The sequence below is a fragment of the Gastrolobium bilobum genome, unplaced genomic scaffold (genome assembly GCF_033153095.1).
Source record: "Gastrolobium bilobum isolate Gb01-03AN ecotype WA unplaced genomic scaffold, APGP_CSIRO_Gbil_v1 utg8260, whole genome shotgun sequence".
NCBI lineage: Eukaryota > Viridiplantae > Streptophyta > Magnoliopsida > Fabales > Fabaceae > Gastrolobium > Gastrolobium bilobum.
This window is the reverse complement of record NW_026899532.1, coordinates 506,435-522,268: the sequence shown is the minus strand read 5'-3', so window position 1 is coordinate 522,268 and position 15,834 is coordinate 506,435. Positions and strand designations below refer to the sequence as shown.

Sequence of the window (15,834 nt, the reverse complement as noted above, 5' to 3'; positions counted from 1 at the left end):
TCGTGACTCTAATATTATGTATATAAAATCAATGTAATCAAAAAACTTAAGTTAATAGATAATGCTACATTAATAATTTGGGGAAGGATACTGTAACAACCATGTTGTGTTATTACCAAGTGACTACCAATTAATCTCACCGTTAGATCGATTATGTTGATCCAACGGTTATATTTATTTCCATCTTTGTATGGTCATGATCCCCATATTTAATGTGAAAGCATTAAATATGAGAAATCATAACTATATAAAGGTAAAAATAAATATAAAGTATTAAATTTGGGAAATCATGACCATACAAAGATGGAAATAAATATAACCGTTGGATCAACATAATCGATCTAACGGTGAGATTGATTGGTAGTCAACACAACTTAGTTGTCACAGTATCCTTCCTCTAATAATTTAATACTTATGTATCAATTTTGTTTTATTATTACGTACTTTTCATACGCCACACAACAAAGCCACGCGTTCGGACGACGTTGAGTCAGACAAGACGTAGAAAAAGAAAGACACTACATCGTTCCTGCATAGTGATATATCCTTATATAGCTAGCTAACAATTGAAGCTCTTCATCATTCATAGAGGCTTAAATTAAGCACAAGCAAAAACAGAAGATAAACCTTATAAATTGTCACTTTTCGTCTTCCCATACTTTCCCTAAAAAAGCCTTCAAGCGGCGGTCAGCAGCAGAAGAAGAAACATCAAACACACTATGCTCACCAGCTAATTAATCTGATATCAACAGAGGTATGGGTTTCTCAGTTTTCTTGTTGATAATATTCTTCTTTTTTGTTTCTCTTCTCTTTTATTAATTTATTTGAATCTTTTAAAATCTAAATTTTCATGTTTTAGGAGTTTATAACTGTCGGAAAAGCAATTAATAGATATTATTTAGGATGCTTTTTGAAATTGAACCCGGAGAATATGACTTTAATGAGAGTGGGATATAATTAATTCGTTATGTTAATCTTGGGTCGATTTGAAGTAATCAAGTCTAATATATATATGACCTTTAATCATTTGATCCATCCTGCCTAACCTCCGTAAAAAGAAAAAGGTAACGAATCAAAATGAAACCTGACATAATTACACATACCGCTAACTTTTTTTTTTTTTTTTTTAACAAAAAACATCTTTGCTAATACTCGCACGATTTTGAATTAAGAATGATGAACTAAGTAAAGTCGTTTTTAAAATCACAATATTGGAGTTTAAATTTGTGTCATTATTACAAATAAGATTTGTTAGAATTCATAAACTATTTTCACCATATCCTCTTTTTTTAGCTTTCTTTGAGTTAGGCTAAACATATTTTTTACAAAAATTCTTGTAATAAATTTTTTTATAATGAAAAAAAAAATTAAAAGATAAAAATTTATAGAAAAAGTTTTTTTTTTTTAATTTTTATCAGCTTTTTTAAAAATAAGATTTGAGTTTTTAAGTAATTTTAAGTGTAAAGAACCAATTCAACCCAAAAGTTTAAGCTGTTGGGTGAGACCACCTTAATAATTTTACATATTTCAACATTAACTTAAAATTTTTAAGTAATCCTCAAATAATTTTTAATTTTTTTTAACTTTAACTTAAAAATAACTTTTAGATTTTAATTAAAAAAAATCCAAACAAACTCTTAATATCAATCTCTTGCGCGGACAACGAGATTGTCTATCATACGGCAGACCAAACTAGTGATATTACTTTATTCTGGCTACATCGAAATCTCACCTTGCTCGTAAGTCATAATCCAACCCATTATTACAGGTAATGTTACTTTTATATTATTTTTTTGCATTTTTATAAAATAACAAAACAGGAAGACATTTTATACATTTTTTTTAAAAAAAAATTCAACTTAGAATATTTTGGTAACAATATAATTTTATATATATATGGCTTTCCCAAAATAAAAATAAAAATAAATCATATATGTCTAATTTTCTACACGCTTTTAAATAAGATTTCAGGAAGATATATAATCAATTGGTACCTCTCCAAAATCTTGTTATTTTCTAAAGAAGGTAAAGAATGAAAATTAAAGGACAAACTCATCGTGGATGCATGTACATCCTAAGAGGGGAAAGTTTGAAAAATACCATCACTTTGTATCAAGTATCGGATCGGCTATGTATTAGACCTAGTGAAAATCAGTTCGAATTGATTGGGTCTTGTCTTTATAAAAAATAAAAACAAAAATCAAAGTTGGCTCATATTGTCTTAAAAAAATGTGGAACTTCTTTAAAAAAAATTATAATTTTGTTTGCTAGTAGTATACATTTCTACAGTGACCTTAAATTTCAATTTCAAAAATTGAAGCAATTTGCGCAATAGTAAATTAAGAAAATGTGACATATTATTTCCTTGCAAATTCATTTTTATGGGAAGAGTTGTTAGTAAATGCCTTATAATTATTAAATATGATTAGGTGAGAATATTTGATAGAGGAATATGTGGTTACCTAATACCTAAACTTTCTTTTTTCTTTTCTTTATTTTTTTTTACAATATATTATATGTGGTTATCATATGTGACTTTTTTTTATCCCTATAAAAACTATATATATTTGCAGCTCTACATAATAATTTTTTACATATATTTAAAGGAAAAAATATATGTCATTTTAAAGGACATATAATTGTATCATTTTAAGTGAGAAAAAGAGATAGATTATAGGAAAGAGAAAGTGAACAAAAAAATAAAATAAAGATGTGTGTCTCATTTTTTGAAAGAGTGAAATGACACTAGTTATGTCATTTAAAAGGACAAATAATTTTTCCATATTTAAATATTTTTATGTATAAAATATGAGGAGTATTATATTTACAAACTACACTATGTACTCCCGGAAGTACACTAAGTTACACTATGTACTTTCTAAAGTATATAATATATATTAAAAATTTATAAAAAAAAATTATAAACAGAAATATATATAGGTTTTTATGTATTAACCGTTCAATGATGATCCATTGGTCAAACCACTAAACCAATATCCGGCTAACGGAGTTGGGTCTCATAACATTGGTTGAAACTATATCTTACTCCTCACGTGGGCCAGTCCCAATAAAAAGGCGTGAGTTGTAAACTGCTGGTTAGTTACGAACCATGTGACCTCAAATCTTGTTGGGAAATTAAGACGCATACATAATTAATTATGAAGGATGTTGGAATTGGAATCATATGTAATAGTTTGAAAAGGGCTCAAGAAACAATATGCGTATAAATTTGATAAAGTGCTAAAGTCTAAAAAAGATATTCATACAAAACTGAATTAAAAACAACATACTAATTTGAATTCAAACCAATAAAATAATGAATCGTATAGTCATCTTATTTTTATTGAAGTTCACGTCGGGATGTGTTAAGAGGAAATACACAAGTAAAAATATTTTATGAATAAATGAATAAAAATAGGTTTTTCTTGGTATTGAACCTCACAAGTTATTTCTTTGAGAAAATTTTGCATGAAAAAAAAGTATTAAAATTTTGCAGGTTGCTTTGTTAAGCATGCATTGCAACCATGCATGTGATTTTTCCTCCTATTAATGATCTTAATGTTATCTTTCTTCTTTTGTGGAAACAATAGAGGGCCTGAACTTCTTCAATTAGAGTTCATTATCAAACACCTAAACTTTCGAAATTAAACCTTAATTTTTCAATTTCATTTGTTTTGTGTTAACTTTACAATTCAACTAGTAAAGGTGAAAATAAGATACGCAGATTTTTAGGAATGTATCATTGGACTTGTTTAATATACAGGCTAGCCAAGTTTTAAAAAAAGGTTTAATTAGTTAAATAATTTTATTTCAGGCCTTTAAAGTAGGAATTAAAATAGATTTCACAAATTTAAAAAGTACAAAATAAAATTCTATGTTAAGTTTATGTTTTATATTTTATAAAAGAGTCCGCTTTTTCTGCAGTTAATGCAGATAAGTTATCTGCAGTAAGTCCAATACGACGTCGTTTTGGGCGAAAATCATGGTATTTTTATAATTTTAATTTATTTCAGGGTTATAATAGTCTTTATATTTATAATTTTTTAAGATTTCAATACCAAAACGATGTCGTTTTGAGAATAAATGCAGATAACTTATCTGCATTAACTGCAGAAACATTTTTCCCTTTAAAAAACAATCTAACTTATTTATAATACAAAGTCTAATCTTACCAAACTTATTTTACGCCTATTAAGTATATATTACTTCCACATTTAGAAAATGTAAAGACTGACTGGTCTTACAAAAAAACCTTAACTTTTAAGGGGATTCAACTTTGGATCAAGGGTATATCGTTAAAACTTCTTAAATAAAAGCCATTGCTTATTTAAAAGGTATACTGTTTTTCCCCGTTTTGGTTACCAAATCATAAAACTTAATGTCATGATGAAAAGTGTCAAATACATATATATTTTTTGGGTAATATTTCTGTCATTTAACACAAGAGAAGTTTTTTTTTCCAACAGTAACAAGAAATAAAAAAAAGTACATACACTTGTTTTTATGTCTCCGTGATATAAGATTCCCAATTTTTTTAATAGAAAAATACATATATTTATTATATGCTCATTATCTTACGTCTTACATATATATTATATATTCACAGCTTGATGTGAGAAATTGCGAGGGTACGAGTGTTGTGAGCTTTATTATATAAAATATAAAGACTTTTGCTCTAATTTGTTTGAGAAACAACGGCTTTGCGGCTATGAGTATGATTGTAAGTCACTGTCACATGTATGTCTGGAATTCGTTATATTGGGTGTGCCTCATTTGCCAGTGATCTATTATTTGTTGTTTTTATAGTTTTGTGATTTTGTCTCTGTCCTCGCCAATTAGTAGAAGCATGCATGGATTTGCTAAGATATATCATCAAACTTTATCACATTGCGAGATCTTAGTATTATTAGCAATTTTTTTAATCGAAAGTATTATTATATAGTATATTAAGGGCGACAAGAAATGAAAATGTCAGAGAAGAAAAAAATTGTATAGCCTTTTCGCCCAAAGCATATATTTTCTTTTGAGTTTTATATATGTTATGTTGTATGACACTTTTAATATCATGTTACTTTAATACATTTGATGTAAGTCTCATTCAAAAAGAAAAAAAAAAAAAAAAAAACAAGACAAATTTCATTTATCATGTAAAGGTAACATGACATTGAGAATATCATGTAACATGATATATATATATATATATATATATATATATATATATATATATATATATAAAACCCATTTTCTTTCATTTAAAGGTTGAAAAAGTTGTGCTCATGAATAAGCACTATGCAAAAATATTGTTCAAGAAAGTTGTGCGTGGCTTAAGGAGTCCAAAAATTTCTGGTAAATCGCCACTTGTCCTCGGTCGTCACTTCAAATGTTGTGTGGGGGATTGTGATTTTTGTTTCTCCACGCAACCTTATCATTTCTCTTTGGAAAAAATGGGCATTGCTGATTGACTCTTTTATTTGAATACCTTGCTGTCATCCCAAATATGAGTAACAAAAAAGTTTCCTTTTTCCATTTTTACTCTTTTTTTGCTTTGCTTACCAACCGATTTTAAGAACACATTCTTTAATACGCTTTTTAACACATTTTTCTATTGTTGATTCTATTTCATGTGGATTTCACTAAATAAAAAAAGTGAGTTTAAGTTATTTAGTAAAACTCATAAAATTTATTTAAGAATAAAAATACATTAAAAAGAATATGTTCTAAACATTTCTCCTGTTAAGTTTGTTAATAATTCAATCATTTCTGAAACACTCTCCCAAGTTTTTTTTTTTTTTTTTTTTTTTAATGGTTGGTGCCTTAATTTATTGAATGTTAGGCTGGAAGGATTGTCATATGTGATAATTCAATGCTTTTTTTTTAATTGTGGAGTGATTTTAGAATTTGGTCCTTCTAAAGTGGGAGATGTTATTTGCAGAATAAAATGTAAGATTATAACCATTTCGCACTACTTTCTTTTTTCTTCAAAAAATATATTACTTATTTTAAATAAGTCAAATCTATTATTTTATCCCTTAATCATTTCCTTCTTAGTCAATTGTGCAACCAATTAAGTTGTAGAGAATGCTACATTGTTTTTTTTTGTCATTTACACCTTTAGAGTCACTCATCTTATTCATTTGGATTTTCGCGCGGTGCCAATCAATATGCTGAGTGCGCGGGCCAAGAGATTGACCTAGTTTTCGGCTGTATTGAGCTCATAATTTAATGTTTGAATTTTGATTGGTTACTTCTCTCCACGGTGCCGGATCTGTATTCTTTCATTTAAAAAAAATGATATCATACGAGAAATCATAATTATATAAAAAGTTGATTAATGATAATAAAAAAGATGAAAAAAATTTAAAATATATAATTACAAAATTTTAACAATTGATTTGCTTTGTATGGTTGTAAATTTTTCACATAATCTTATCATACTTTTTTTCTACATGAAATGATCCATTTCCCAGAATAATTTTTTCATGTGATACGAGTTCATCTTAGAACATTTCAACCATCTAAATTTAAATTAAAATAATAATAAAATATAAATTAAGATAGAAGATAACATTCGCATATGTATAAGTAATAACTTTATGTCATATATATTCTAGTGGGTGATCTCAGCAAGTGATCGACACTGAATAAGTTGAGCTGGAAAAAAATAATAAAAAAACGACCAAATAAATTTAAGGTGTTTTGGTGGGGTAAAAAAAAAAGTAGAAAAGAGGAACGGATATTTCCACGTTATCCCTCCATTATTATATATAATACGGGTTAGGTAGACACTGCATATCATAATCATTTCATTCATGAATAGAAGTATTTTTTGGATGCAATAAAAATAATTTTTTAGAGTTAGAGATAAGTGTATTTTTGATATAAGTTACATATTTTACATGTTTAAAGTTTAATGAAGTGCTTATAGATAGTGATTAGTGGGCAGTACCAAAAATAATATATTTTTTATCTGAGTTTAAAATATTAATTTATTAAAGTAAATCTATTTTATTATGAATACTCAAATTGATAATTGATAAGTTTAAGCTTGTGTGCATACTCAAAGTTTTATATATTCAATAATGTCGTATCAAATTTTAGCAGCTACCCTTTTATTGCGGGCTCAGTTTTCTACCTGTATTCGTGTTAGTACCTTCTTATTCATAAATATTACTGTCATCGACACATGGGTAACATAACATCTTTACATTTATTAGTGTAGCAATGAAACTTATGTAAATTTTAATTTCTCTGAAATGATAAGAATTATACATGTGAGGCAGTAGTCTCTTGCTTAGTGCCAATTAAAATGTGGGAGTTTTAATCTTCTTACATACATTTGGCTTCTATCTTCTTTCCTCCTCTTCTCTTCGACTACTAAAGATAAAGATAAGTATATGAAAACCATATCCCATTCTATTAGGAATATTTAATTCTCATTCTGATTGATTATGAAAATTACATTCCGTTATACTAAAAATACATAATTCTGATTTTACAAATATTATTTATTATGTTATACACACCTTATATAAATTTTTCTAGTAATAAAATATATGATATTCTAGAAAAATACAATATTCTCTCAATATATTTGTACTACGTTATCCTCATTCCTACTAAAACAACATATAACTTAATAACTTAGCAGGCTCATCATAATTTTTAAAAAGAAAGTTAATTAGAAAATTCAAGGTTTATATGCAAGTTATGCCAGGTGTGTGTAAACAATTGGTGAGATTTGATATACGCGACTTATGATTATTATAATTCATTAGCTAATCCGTCCATTATGCTTTTGGCCCGTGATTTTAGTCACCAATCACTTATAAGTCTTCTTGTGGTCTTATGTCGGGATAATATATTTACCATTAATTAAGTTTATTATTAAATTTTAGTCATTAATTTTCGTTAATTTGATTATTGTAATTTATTGATAATTAATAATTAAATAGTATTCAATAAATTACAATCGTTAAATTGACAATAATTAATAATTAAAATTTAATGATAAGAGATAGCATTAATTAAGTGGATTATGTCAAATGGTGTTGGCAGTCAATTTTTAAGCCATTGATAATATATACATATATATATATATATATAGAGAGAGAGAGGGGTATATATTTTGGATTTTATATATTTCTCTTGTGTCACATAAGATAAATCTTCTCTTCTACTCTCACTTTGATTTTTTGTGCTCTCTTTTTTTCTCTTTTTTTTTAAAAAATAAAGTGAGTTTTACCATTTATTGTGAGAGTAAGAGAGAAAATTTATCTTATGTGACATAAGAAAAATAAAACCATATATTTTTTATTGTGATCCTGTATTTAAAATTTATCTTATGTGCCTGATTGATAACTATTTTGTAAAATAGTTTTTTGTTTATAATAAAAAAACTTGTTTGGTAATGTATGTTCCGAAAAATGCTTCCCAAAAGACTCTTTTTAAGTTTTAAAAATCAAAAAATCAAAACATCCTTGTGATGTTCTCCAGTGCTGTGTTCTGTTTTTTGTATTTAGGCGGTGGCAAAATCGTAAATACCAGAATTTATTAATGGCAATTTCGTAAAATTAGGATCAAAATAATTACTTTATGATGGCATTTTTGTAATTCTAAAAGTTCATTAATAGCATTTTTGTAAATAATTATAACTTTAATTTAATTACACTCAAACAAGTTTTTTTGTTTTTTTACTCACAGAATCAATTTTTAAAATTCATATTTAAAACTGTTTTGAAAAAAAAAAAAAAAAACTAAAAGACTTTCAAATACAACCTTATACTACAAATCCAGTTTTGTTTCTCTCTCACATCATTTAAATGATGATTTGACAACGTCGGAAACTGCTTGAATTTGTTTTTTCTTCCCTCTCACAGTTTCTTCTTGTTCTTGTTATAGGCATTACTTTAGTTTCTGTCTTCATTCTCTCCTTCTGCTTTGTCCATTTATAACCATTAGTGATGAAGCAACGGTCAACGAACAAGCAACAGGTACTGTGTCTCTCTACACTGAGCTTTGTGCAAGTTGGTGTCTTTTGGTGATTGTTCATTTTGGGTTGAAACATGTTTTTTCTCTTTTTTTTGGGTTGGTCCTGCATGCAGCTCTTGTGGGCAAGAATGGTTATGCGCAAATGGCTTAACATGGGTAGCAAAGAGTCTGATTACAGTGCTGACCCTGATGATGATGATGACCCTGAAAGTGATTCAGACAATGAAGGTCAGTTTATACAGCAATGCTTCTATTGTCATTTAAGTGTTTTGTGTTTTTGTTTGAGTGTATGTGGGTGTAATATTCATTTGAAGATTGGAAATTTGTCTCTGCAAAATTTAATTAATTTTATTAGATTTTGGGACTTGAGGATCATGGTTCATGTCAAATGATCTGTAAATTCAGAATTGAGATTGTTTTGGACACTTAATAGACTGTGTGTGAAGACTCTTTTTCAGTTTGGTTGTTTCTGTGATCTTTCTCAATTTGAATTGGGTGTAATATACAGAAGGGGGAAGACAGTCGCGGTTTAGGGACAACAAAGGCGATGATGAAGCTCCATCTGAATCTAATGGTGATTTTTTTTTTTCATATATGAATTTCTAGTTTATCGAATGAGAACTGATAAGTTTTACTAATTTTCTCTTACATACTTTAAAGACTGGCATAAGGTTTTTCAGTGGGAGTTCTGAGACTGGGAATTTACTGTTGCTTAATTGTCAGTTTAGATAGTTCCTCCTGTAATAGGCCGTTGGAAACTACTGAATTCCCTAAACTTAAATTGAGATATAGAACCTAACGTTCCATGTTTTGAGAAACGAATAAATCTCATAAATATTGCAGTAATATAAGCATGAACTCTAAATACTCACATTTCTGTTTAGTGGTATGTAATTTAAAATAGTAACATTGTTAGATTATTGCTGGCATGGAAACTTTCTTCCTTGTTGAAAAGGGCTAATCAGTTATAACATAAACTCATGGGAAAATGGGTGATTATTGTAAAGGATGCATGTAAGTTGTGTCATTTTAGCTTCTTACAATTATGGATTTTGGGGAGTATATAATTATAATATTTAAGTTGTCTTTTTTTTTTCTCCTCAGAAGCTATCGGAAATTGGAAAAAAATACAACTTTAATATTATAACTATGTATTCTCCGGAGTATGTAGGATTGTATGCTGCAGTTTCAATTACACAATGTATATTAATCAATTGTTTATCTTATTTTTTCCTCTATTACGAGAATTGCAAAGATTTACTATACTGCTTTTTGCGATTGCATTTATCAAGCCTCCTAAATTTTGTGATGAATTGCAGAATTTCTTCCAAGGTTAAGGAGGCAAAAGTCATTAACTTCTAGGTCTCAGTATATAAACAAGAAGGAACTGAGGTGAGGCACTGCTCTAGTGTTTATTTATCGAGCAAGGGCAGACTTTAGTTGCAATGATTTGAAGGTGTAGAAAGCATAGTTTATTTTTTGGTATTGCTCAAGCCTCTCATAGTTGGATTCTGGTGTATATTTGTCTCTTAGAGTATGTGTTGGGACATGGAATGTTGGAGGAAAACTTCCACATGATGAGCTAGATATTGATGATTGGATAGGCATTAATGAACCAGCTGATATCTATGTCCTTGGGTAAGTTGTTCTCTGCTTCTATATTGTATATACACCTGAATACAATGTCATTTTGTAATCACTTTTAATATATTTTTTTTCTATAACGTGTGAAAAGTCAATTCAACCCAAAAGTTTAAGCTCTTATATGAATGTAACATTAATGGTTTTATGTTATATATCTATAACATAATCGCTTTTCTTTCATGCATATGGAGATTGGTCCCATTACTTAGACTAACAAGTTGCTTTTACAATTGCAGTCTTCAAGAGATTGTACCCTTAAACCCTGGTAACATTCTTGGTGCTGAAGACACTCGCCCTGTACCAAAATGGGAAAATATTATTCGGGAAACACTGAATAGAGTTCAACCAAAATCATCAAAGGTGAAATCCTTCAGTGATCCTGCATCTCCATCAAAATTTAAGCCATCAGGTGACGTCCCGGACATAGAAGAAGAAATGTTACTTGAAAGTGATAGTGACATTGGTGAGGAAGTTCATCCTTTGGTTGAAGAACAACACAATGTTTATGATGGTGGCACTGATAAACCAATCACAGATGAGGTCTTGAATACAAATTTACAGGCTTCAGATGACCCTGATTTACTGAGACAGTTTTCTTATCCAAAGAGGTTGAATAGGCTAAACTGTTTCCGTGATGAATATTTGACCAAAGATGTAGAAACATCATTTGGTCAACAGAGCAATAAGCTATCTAGAATGATTAGTGGTTCTGAAAGGATGGGTTTGAATTGGCCAGAGCCACAACTACATCTGTTATCTCAGCCAGTATTGGAGAGACCAACTTCTTTTAAATCTATCAAATCCTTTAAAGCATCAAAGTCTTTCAAAACATATAGTTCTTTCAAGCCATCTATAGATGAAATAGGTTTGCTTGCTGAAATTGACCTTGAAGCTTTAATGAAGCGGAAAAGAAGATCATCATATGTAAGGATAGTGAGCAAACAAATGGTTGGGGTTTTCATCACTATATGGGTACGTAGGAGCTTGCGTAAACATATTCAGAATGTGAAGGTTTCAACTGTTGGTGTTGGTGTTATGGGCTATATTGGTAACAAGGTCTTTTTCCCTTTCTTGAGAATATACATTTTTTATTTTTATGAGTTGATAACCATCTGATTAATGTTATGGTAGCTATTAGATAATAAGAAACTTTTTTTTTTTAATTTTTCAGGGATCAATATCTATCAGCATGTCTGTATATCAGACCCTTTTTTGTTTTATATGCACCCACCTTACAGCAGGTGAAAAGGAAGGAGATGAACATAAAAGAAATGCTGACGTGCGTGAAATACATCAAAGAACCCATTTTCATTCAATTTCTGATATTGGACTTCCCAGGAGCATCCTTGATCATGAGTGAGTGCATATCTTATATACCAAACATGATATTTTTTAATAGATCCTTCTGTAATTCTGTATTTACATGTTCTGTCTAAAGGAATTATAATCACTTAATCAATTCCAATTTATTTGCAGAAGAATAATTTGGTTGGGTGATCTGAATTACCGTATCAACTTGTCATATGAGAAAACAAGAGATCTTATATCAAAAAAGCAGTGGTTCAAATTGGTTAAGGAAGACCAGGTAATAACATAGAAACTCTTGCATTGGTTGTGTACTTTATAAGAACCTTCCTCTGAAGCACAATTTAGCTGGGTCCAATATGCTGCTCTGGTGAGAAATAACCATGGTATTGAAGCAAAAAAATTAAACTACTGGGATGACACAATTTATTAGTGGCAAAAAATTGTAATTTTAATAGCCATACACTAGTTCGTGAAGAATTCTATTTCAGTTTATACTAGTTGGTGAATCTAGTTGTTTCTTTCTAACCTTATATTAATAGAAGAGGATGTAATAAAATATGTATGACAAGTCTTCCAAAGAACTACTGATGGTTTTACCCAACTGTATAAAATTATCTACATATTTATGCAGGTGATTTTACAGCTTTGTCATTTTATTTTGAGGATCTGAATTTGTTATTGTAATTATCTTTTCAGTTTTAAACTTTGGTCTTAATTTAAAATCAACTCTTTTTTGGTGTTATTAACACATTTTGCCAAAAAGAGAACAATGTCTCTGTTAGGAACATTTTTAGTGATTTCATGCAAGTAAAATTTCATATGATATTTAACCAATGTATCCTTGTTGCACAATTAGAAGGGGTGTTTTGAAGTAGCAGGTTCCCTGTATCCATGTCATAGTGGACCTGTTAATTCCATCCTTAATGCATCCTAGTTGGACCAAGTTATTTAACTATGCTCCATAGTCCTTGTCATTGTTCACTTTAGTTGCATGATTTATGAAATACGGAAAGTTAAAGGTTCAAAAAAGGAACTCAACTTGTAAGCTGACTGGTTTAGCTGTTTAGTATATTGACATCTTATTATGACAGCTTATGAAAGAACTCCAGAAGGGTGTATTTGATGGATGGTCAGAAGGCATGTTAAACTTCCCACCAACTTATAAGTACGAGACTAATTCAGAGAAGTACTATGGAGAGGACCCAAAGGTTGGAAGGCGTACACCAGCATGGTATGGTTGAGTTTGTTGTGTTTATATGTTTATTTATCTTCTAAACTACCATTGTTTTCTCGAATTGCTAAACCGAACTATTGTTAGGAAAATCAGGTACTAATAATTGTTTGTCATGAATACACTCAAAAGTCAAAATGAGGTGTGTTAGACTTTGATTGTGCCAAGCATAAATTTTAGGTAGAAATCTAAACAGATACTTCTGGAGAGTCATTGAAAAGGTCTTTCTTGAGATATTTGGAAAATGCTGATACCATCAAACTAAGTTATTGAAGATGAAGATGTATTACTTTATCATGTCCTTAAACCTTCATGGTTTGAGAATATGATACATGACATTTTTTATAAATGATTTTTCTTTATAATGTTTGCAATCACCTTTCAGGTGTGATCGTATTCTTTCATATGGCAAGGGAATGAGATTGCTGAGTTACAGAAGGACTGAGCTAAAATTTTCAGACCATAGACCTGTGACTGCCACATATATGGCTGAGGTTGAGGTGTTCTCTCCAAGGAAGCTACAACGAGCCCTGACATTCACTGATGCAGAGATTGAGAATGAAGAAGTCATAACAAATTTAGTTAGCTGGAATTTAGTCGCATAATCTGGACAGGTGAATTGCTTCATATAATAAGCATATCTTGATTGCCTAAAATTTGAATTAACTATTCTTCCTCTCTGCTTTCCCCTTGTCCCCTTCTTCCATCCCTACTCAATCATCATGTAGAGAATTGTCATCCCTATAAAAACACAACTCAAGGTAGCCTATAGTGAACTACCAAAAGTTTTTTTGTCTTGGCCATATCAACACCTATTCTGATATTAAGACTATGCCAACATTTATTCATATTTGATCAACTCATTGGCTAGCAGTTTTTGCCTCCTATTGCCGAATACCTCAATGTCTTGACATTCAAACCTGAAGTATCGTATTTTATTTTTGTTCTTGTTTTCTTGAAAGGCCTTAATATTGGTTAGATTTCAAAACTCATATAAAAAGATAAAATTTTCTTTCTACATATAATATTTTGCTAAAACTGAAACGTTTGTAATTGTCTTGTTTAGCTATCACTGGATTCCAACAATTACAACTCAGTACTAAAATCAATACTAGATTGCATAAATATGACAAATTAATGCATACAGATTATAGACAATAAATAGAGCACAAGCCTGAGAAATTCCATTACAAGGGTTCAAGAGCTATTTCAAATCTTCACGAGTGCATATAAAAGTCACCAGCTTGTACCTTATAACATATCCCTACTGTTATGACTTGTCCAATTCGGTTGTTACCATGGGATTGCAACATCTACTACTTGTCTAGGGTTCATATATGGTTATCAATTTGAATATATTGAACATCTAAATAAAATAATACTCCTGACGTATGTCCATAATCTTTACTTTCTGGTGCAGGGTTACAGTATGAGTTCTGAATGAAGTATAGTATTTACAGAATTTGAAGGAGGAGCAAAGACAGCTATTGCAACTTCTCATTCACACTGCCACTACTATACATTAGATTTCTTCATTTGATTTGATTTTTTTTTTTTTTTTTGTAAATTTTTGAGGTCAATGCTTTTAGAGAAAATAGTTGTATGATTTGTGTATAAGGTATCTTACGAATATGATTTAAAGCTAGTTGATAGATTGGCTTATGCTGTATATTTTTTTACTGCTATGGTGTGATATGCATTGTATGTAAGACCTTTCATGGAAGCTTTCTATATGATTATAAAAATAAATAGAAAGCAAATGTGTCTGAGATGGTTGGTTCCCCATGTTCAAAATGCTGTCTCCAGCTTTGACATACTCCATGCATTTTCAATTTCAAGGCAGCACCACAATACAGCTTTGCTGAAATATATAAATTCTCCAGCTTTTACATTTGTTTTCTCTTTTATCTTCCTTGTTTTGTTAATTTTCCAACAAATTTTTCATCATCTATTCGTTGCCTGGTAGTTTGACAGTATTAATGTTATACAGAGATGGTTGCATTGAGTGAAAGTTGTATTTGACTATTTGCAGCATGCATTGAGTTGATGCATATACAGAATGCATAGGGTAACCTTTCTTATTCTGTTTTCTTATTTACAAATACTTTTTTGTTATATCAACGTAGGATTTAGATTCTCTCATATCAAAAAGTGGTCATGTGATTATGTTTTTTGATAAAAATCATATATTTTTATCTTTTTTATCTCATTATCAATGAATGGTTGCGATCAAATAACATAATTACGTCATCACTTTTTCATGTGAAAAAATACACTCCCATCAGCGTATCATGTTACACCCCCTCAACTGCCCACCAAGGCCTTAAGATAGGCTAGCACCGATACCGACACAAGACACGTGACACGATACACTCTGACACGTAAATTCTAAAAAATATTAGATTTCGACACGTTAGGACACGTTTTTTTTTTGGACATTACAGGGAATCGAACCGCACACCTAATACACCCTAAACACACCCAACACCACTAGGCTATCCCTAGTGGGACACGTTTTGATATCAAATAATATTTTTAATTTATATAGTGTATATTATATTTAATATTCAATAATTAAAAATAAAATAAAATTAAACTTAAAATATTCATCAATTTTGCAAAGAAACATAAGATATCCTAAATATTTATATTAAATAGTAATT

The 15,834-nt window shown here is 29.7% G+C and overlaps 1 protein-coding gene across 2 annotated transcripts; it reads left to right on the top strand.

The window, feature by feature from the left end:
* Positions 1-587: 587 nt before the first annotated feature.
* Positions 588-15,019, top strand: LOC133290998 (type IV inositol polyphosphate 5-phosphatase 3). Of its 2 annotated transcripts, XM_061489160.1 has the most exons (12): positions 588-754; positions 8,899-8,990; positions 9,102-9,216; positions 9,497-9,562; positions 10,308-10,380; positions 10,522-10,626; positions 10,869-11,688; positions 11,804-11,988; positions 12,109-12,217; positions 13,032-13,171; positions 13,557-13,785; positions 14,592-15,018. In XM_061489160.1, exons 2-11 carry the CDS (start codon positions 8,961-8,963, stop codon positions 13,774-13,776), a joined length of 1,863 nt encoding a protein of 620 aa, XP_061345144.1. In that variant the 5' UTR covers positions 588-754; positions 8,899-8,960; the 3' UTR covers positions 13,777-13,785; positions 14,592-15,018. The 2 variants fall into 2 exon arrangements, with proteins under 2 accessions (XP_061345144.1, XP_061345145.1); XM_061489161.1 differs by lacking the exon at positions 9,497-9,562 and having other exon boundaries at positions 14,592-15,019.
* Positions 15,020-15,834: the final 815 nt, after the last annotated feature.

What these genes read in the sequence shown, in the direction of transcription:
- LOC133290998 (XM_061489160.1), top strand. Translation starts at nt 8,961, where the DNA reads ATGAAGCAACGGTCAACGAACAAGCAACAG. An exon ending in ATAAACAAGAAGGAACTGAG is followed by an intron (nt 10,381 to 10,521) that starts GTGAGGCACTGC and finishes TTTGTCTCTTAG; the next exon opens with AGTATGTGTTGGGACATGGA. An exon ending in AATTGGTTAAGGAAGACCAG is followed by an intron (nt 12,218 to 13,031) that starts GTAATAACATAG and finishes TTATTATGACAG; the next exon opens with CTTATGAAAGAACTCCAGAA.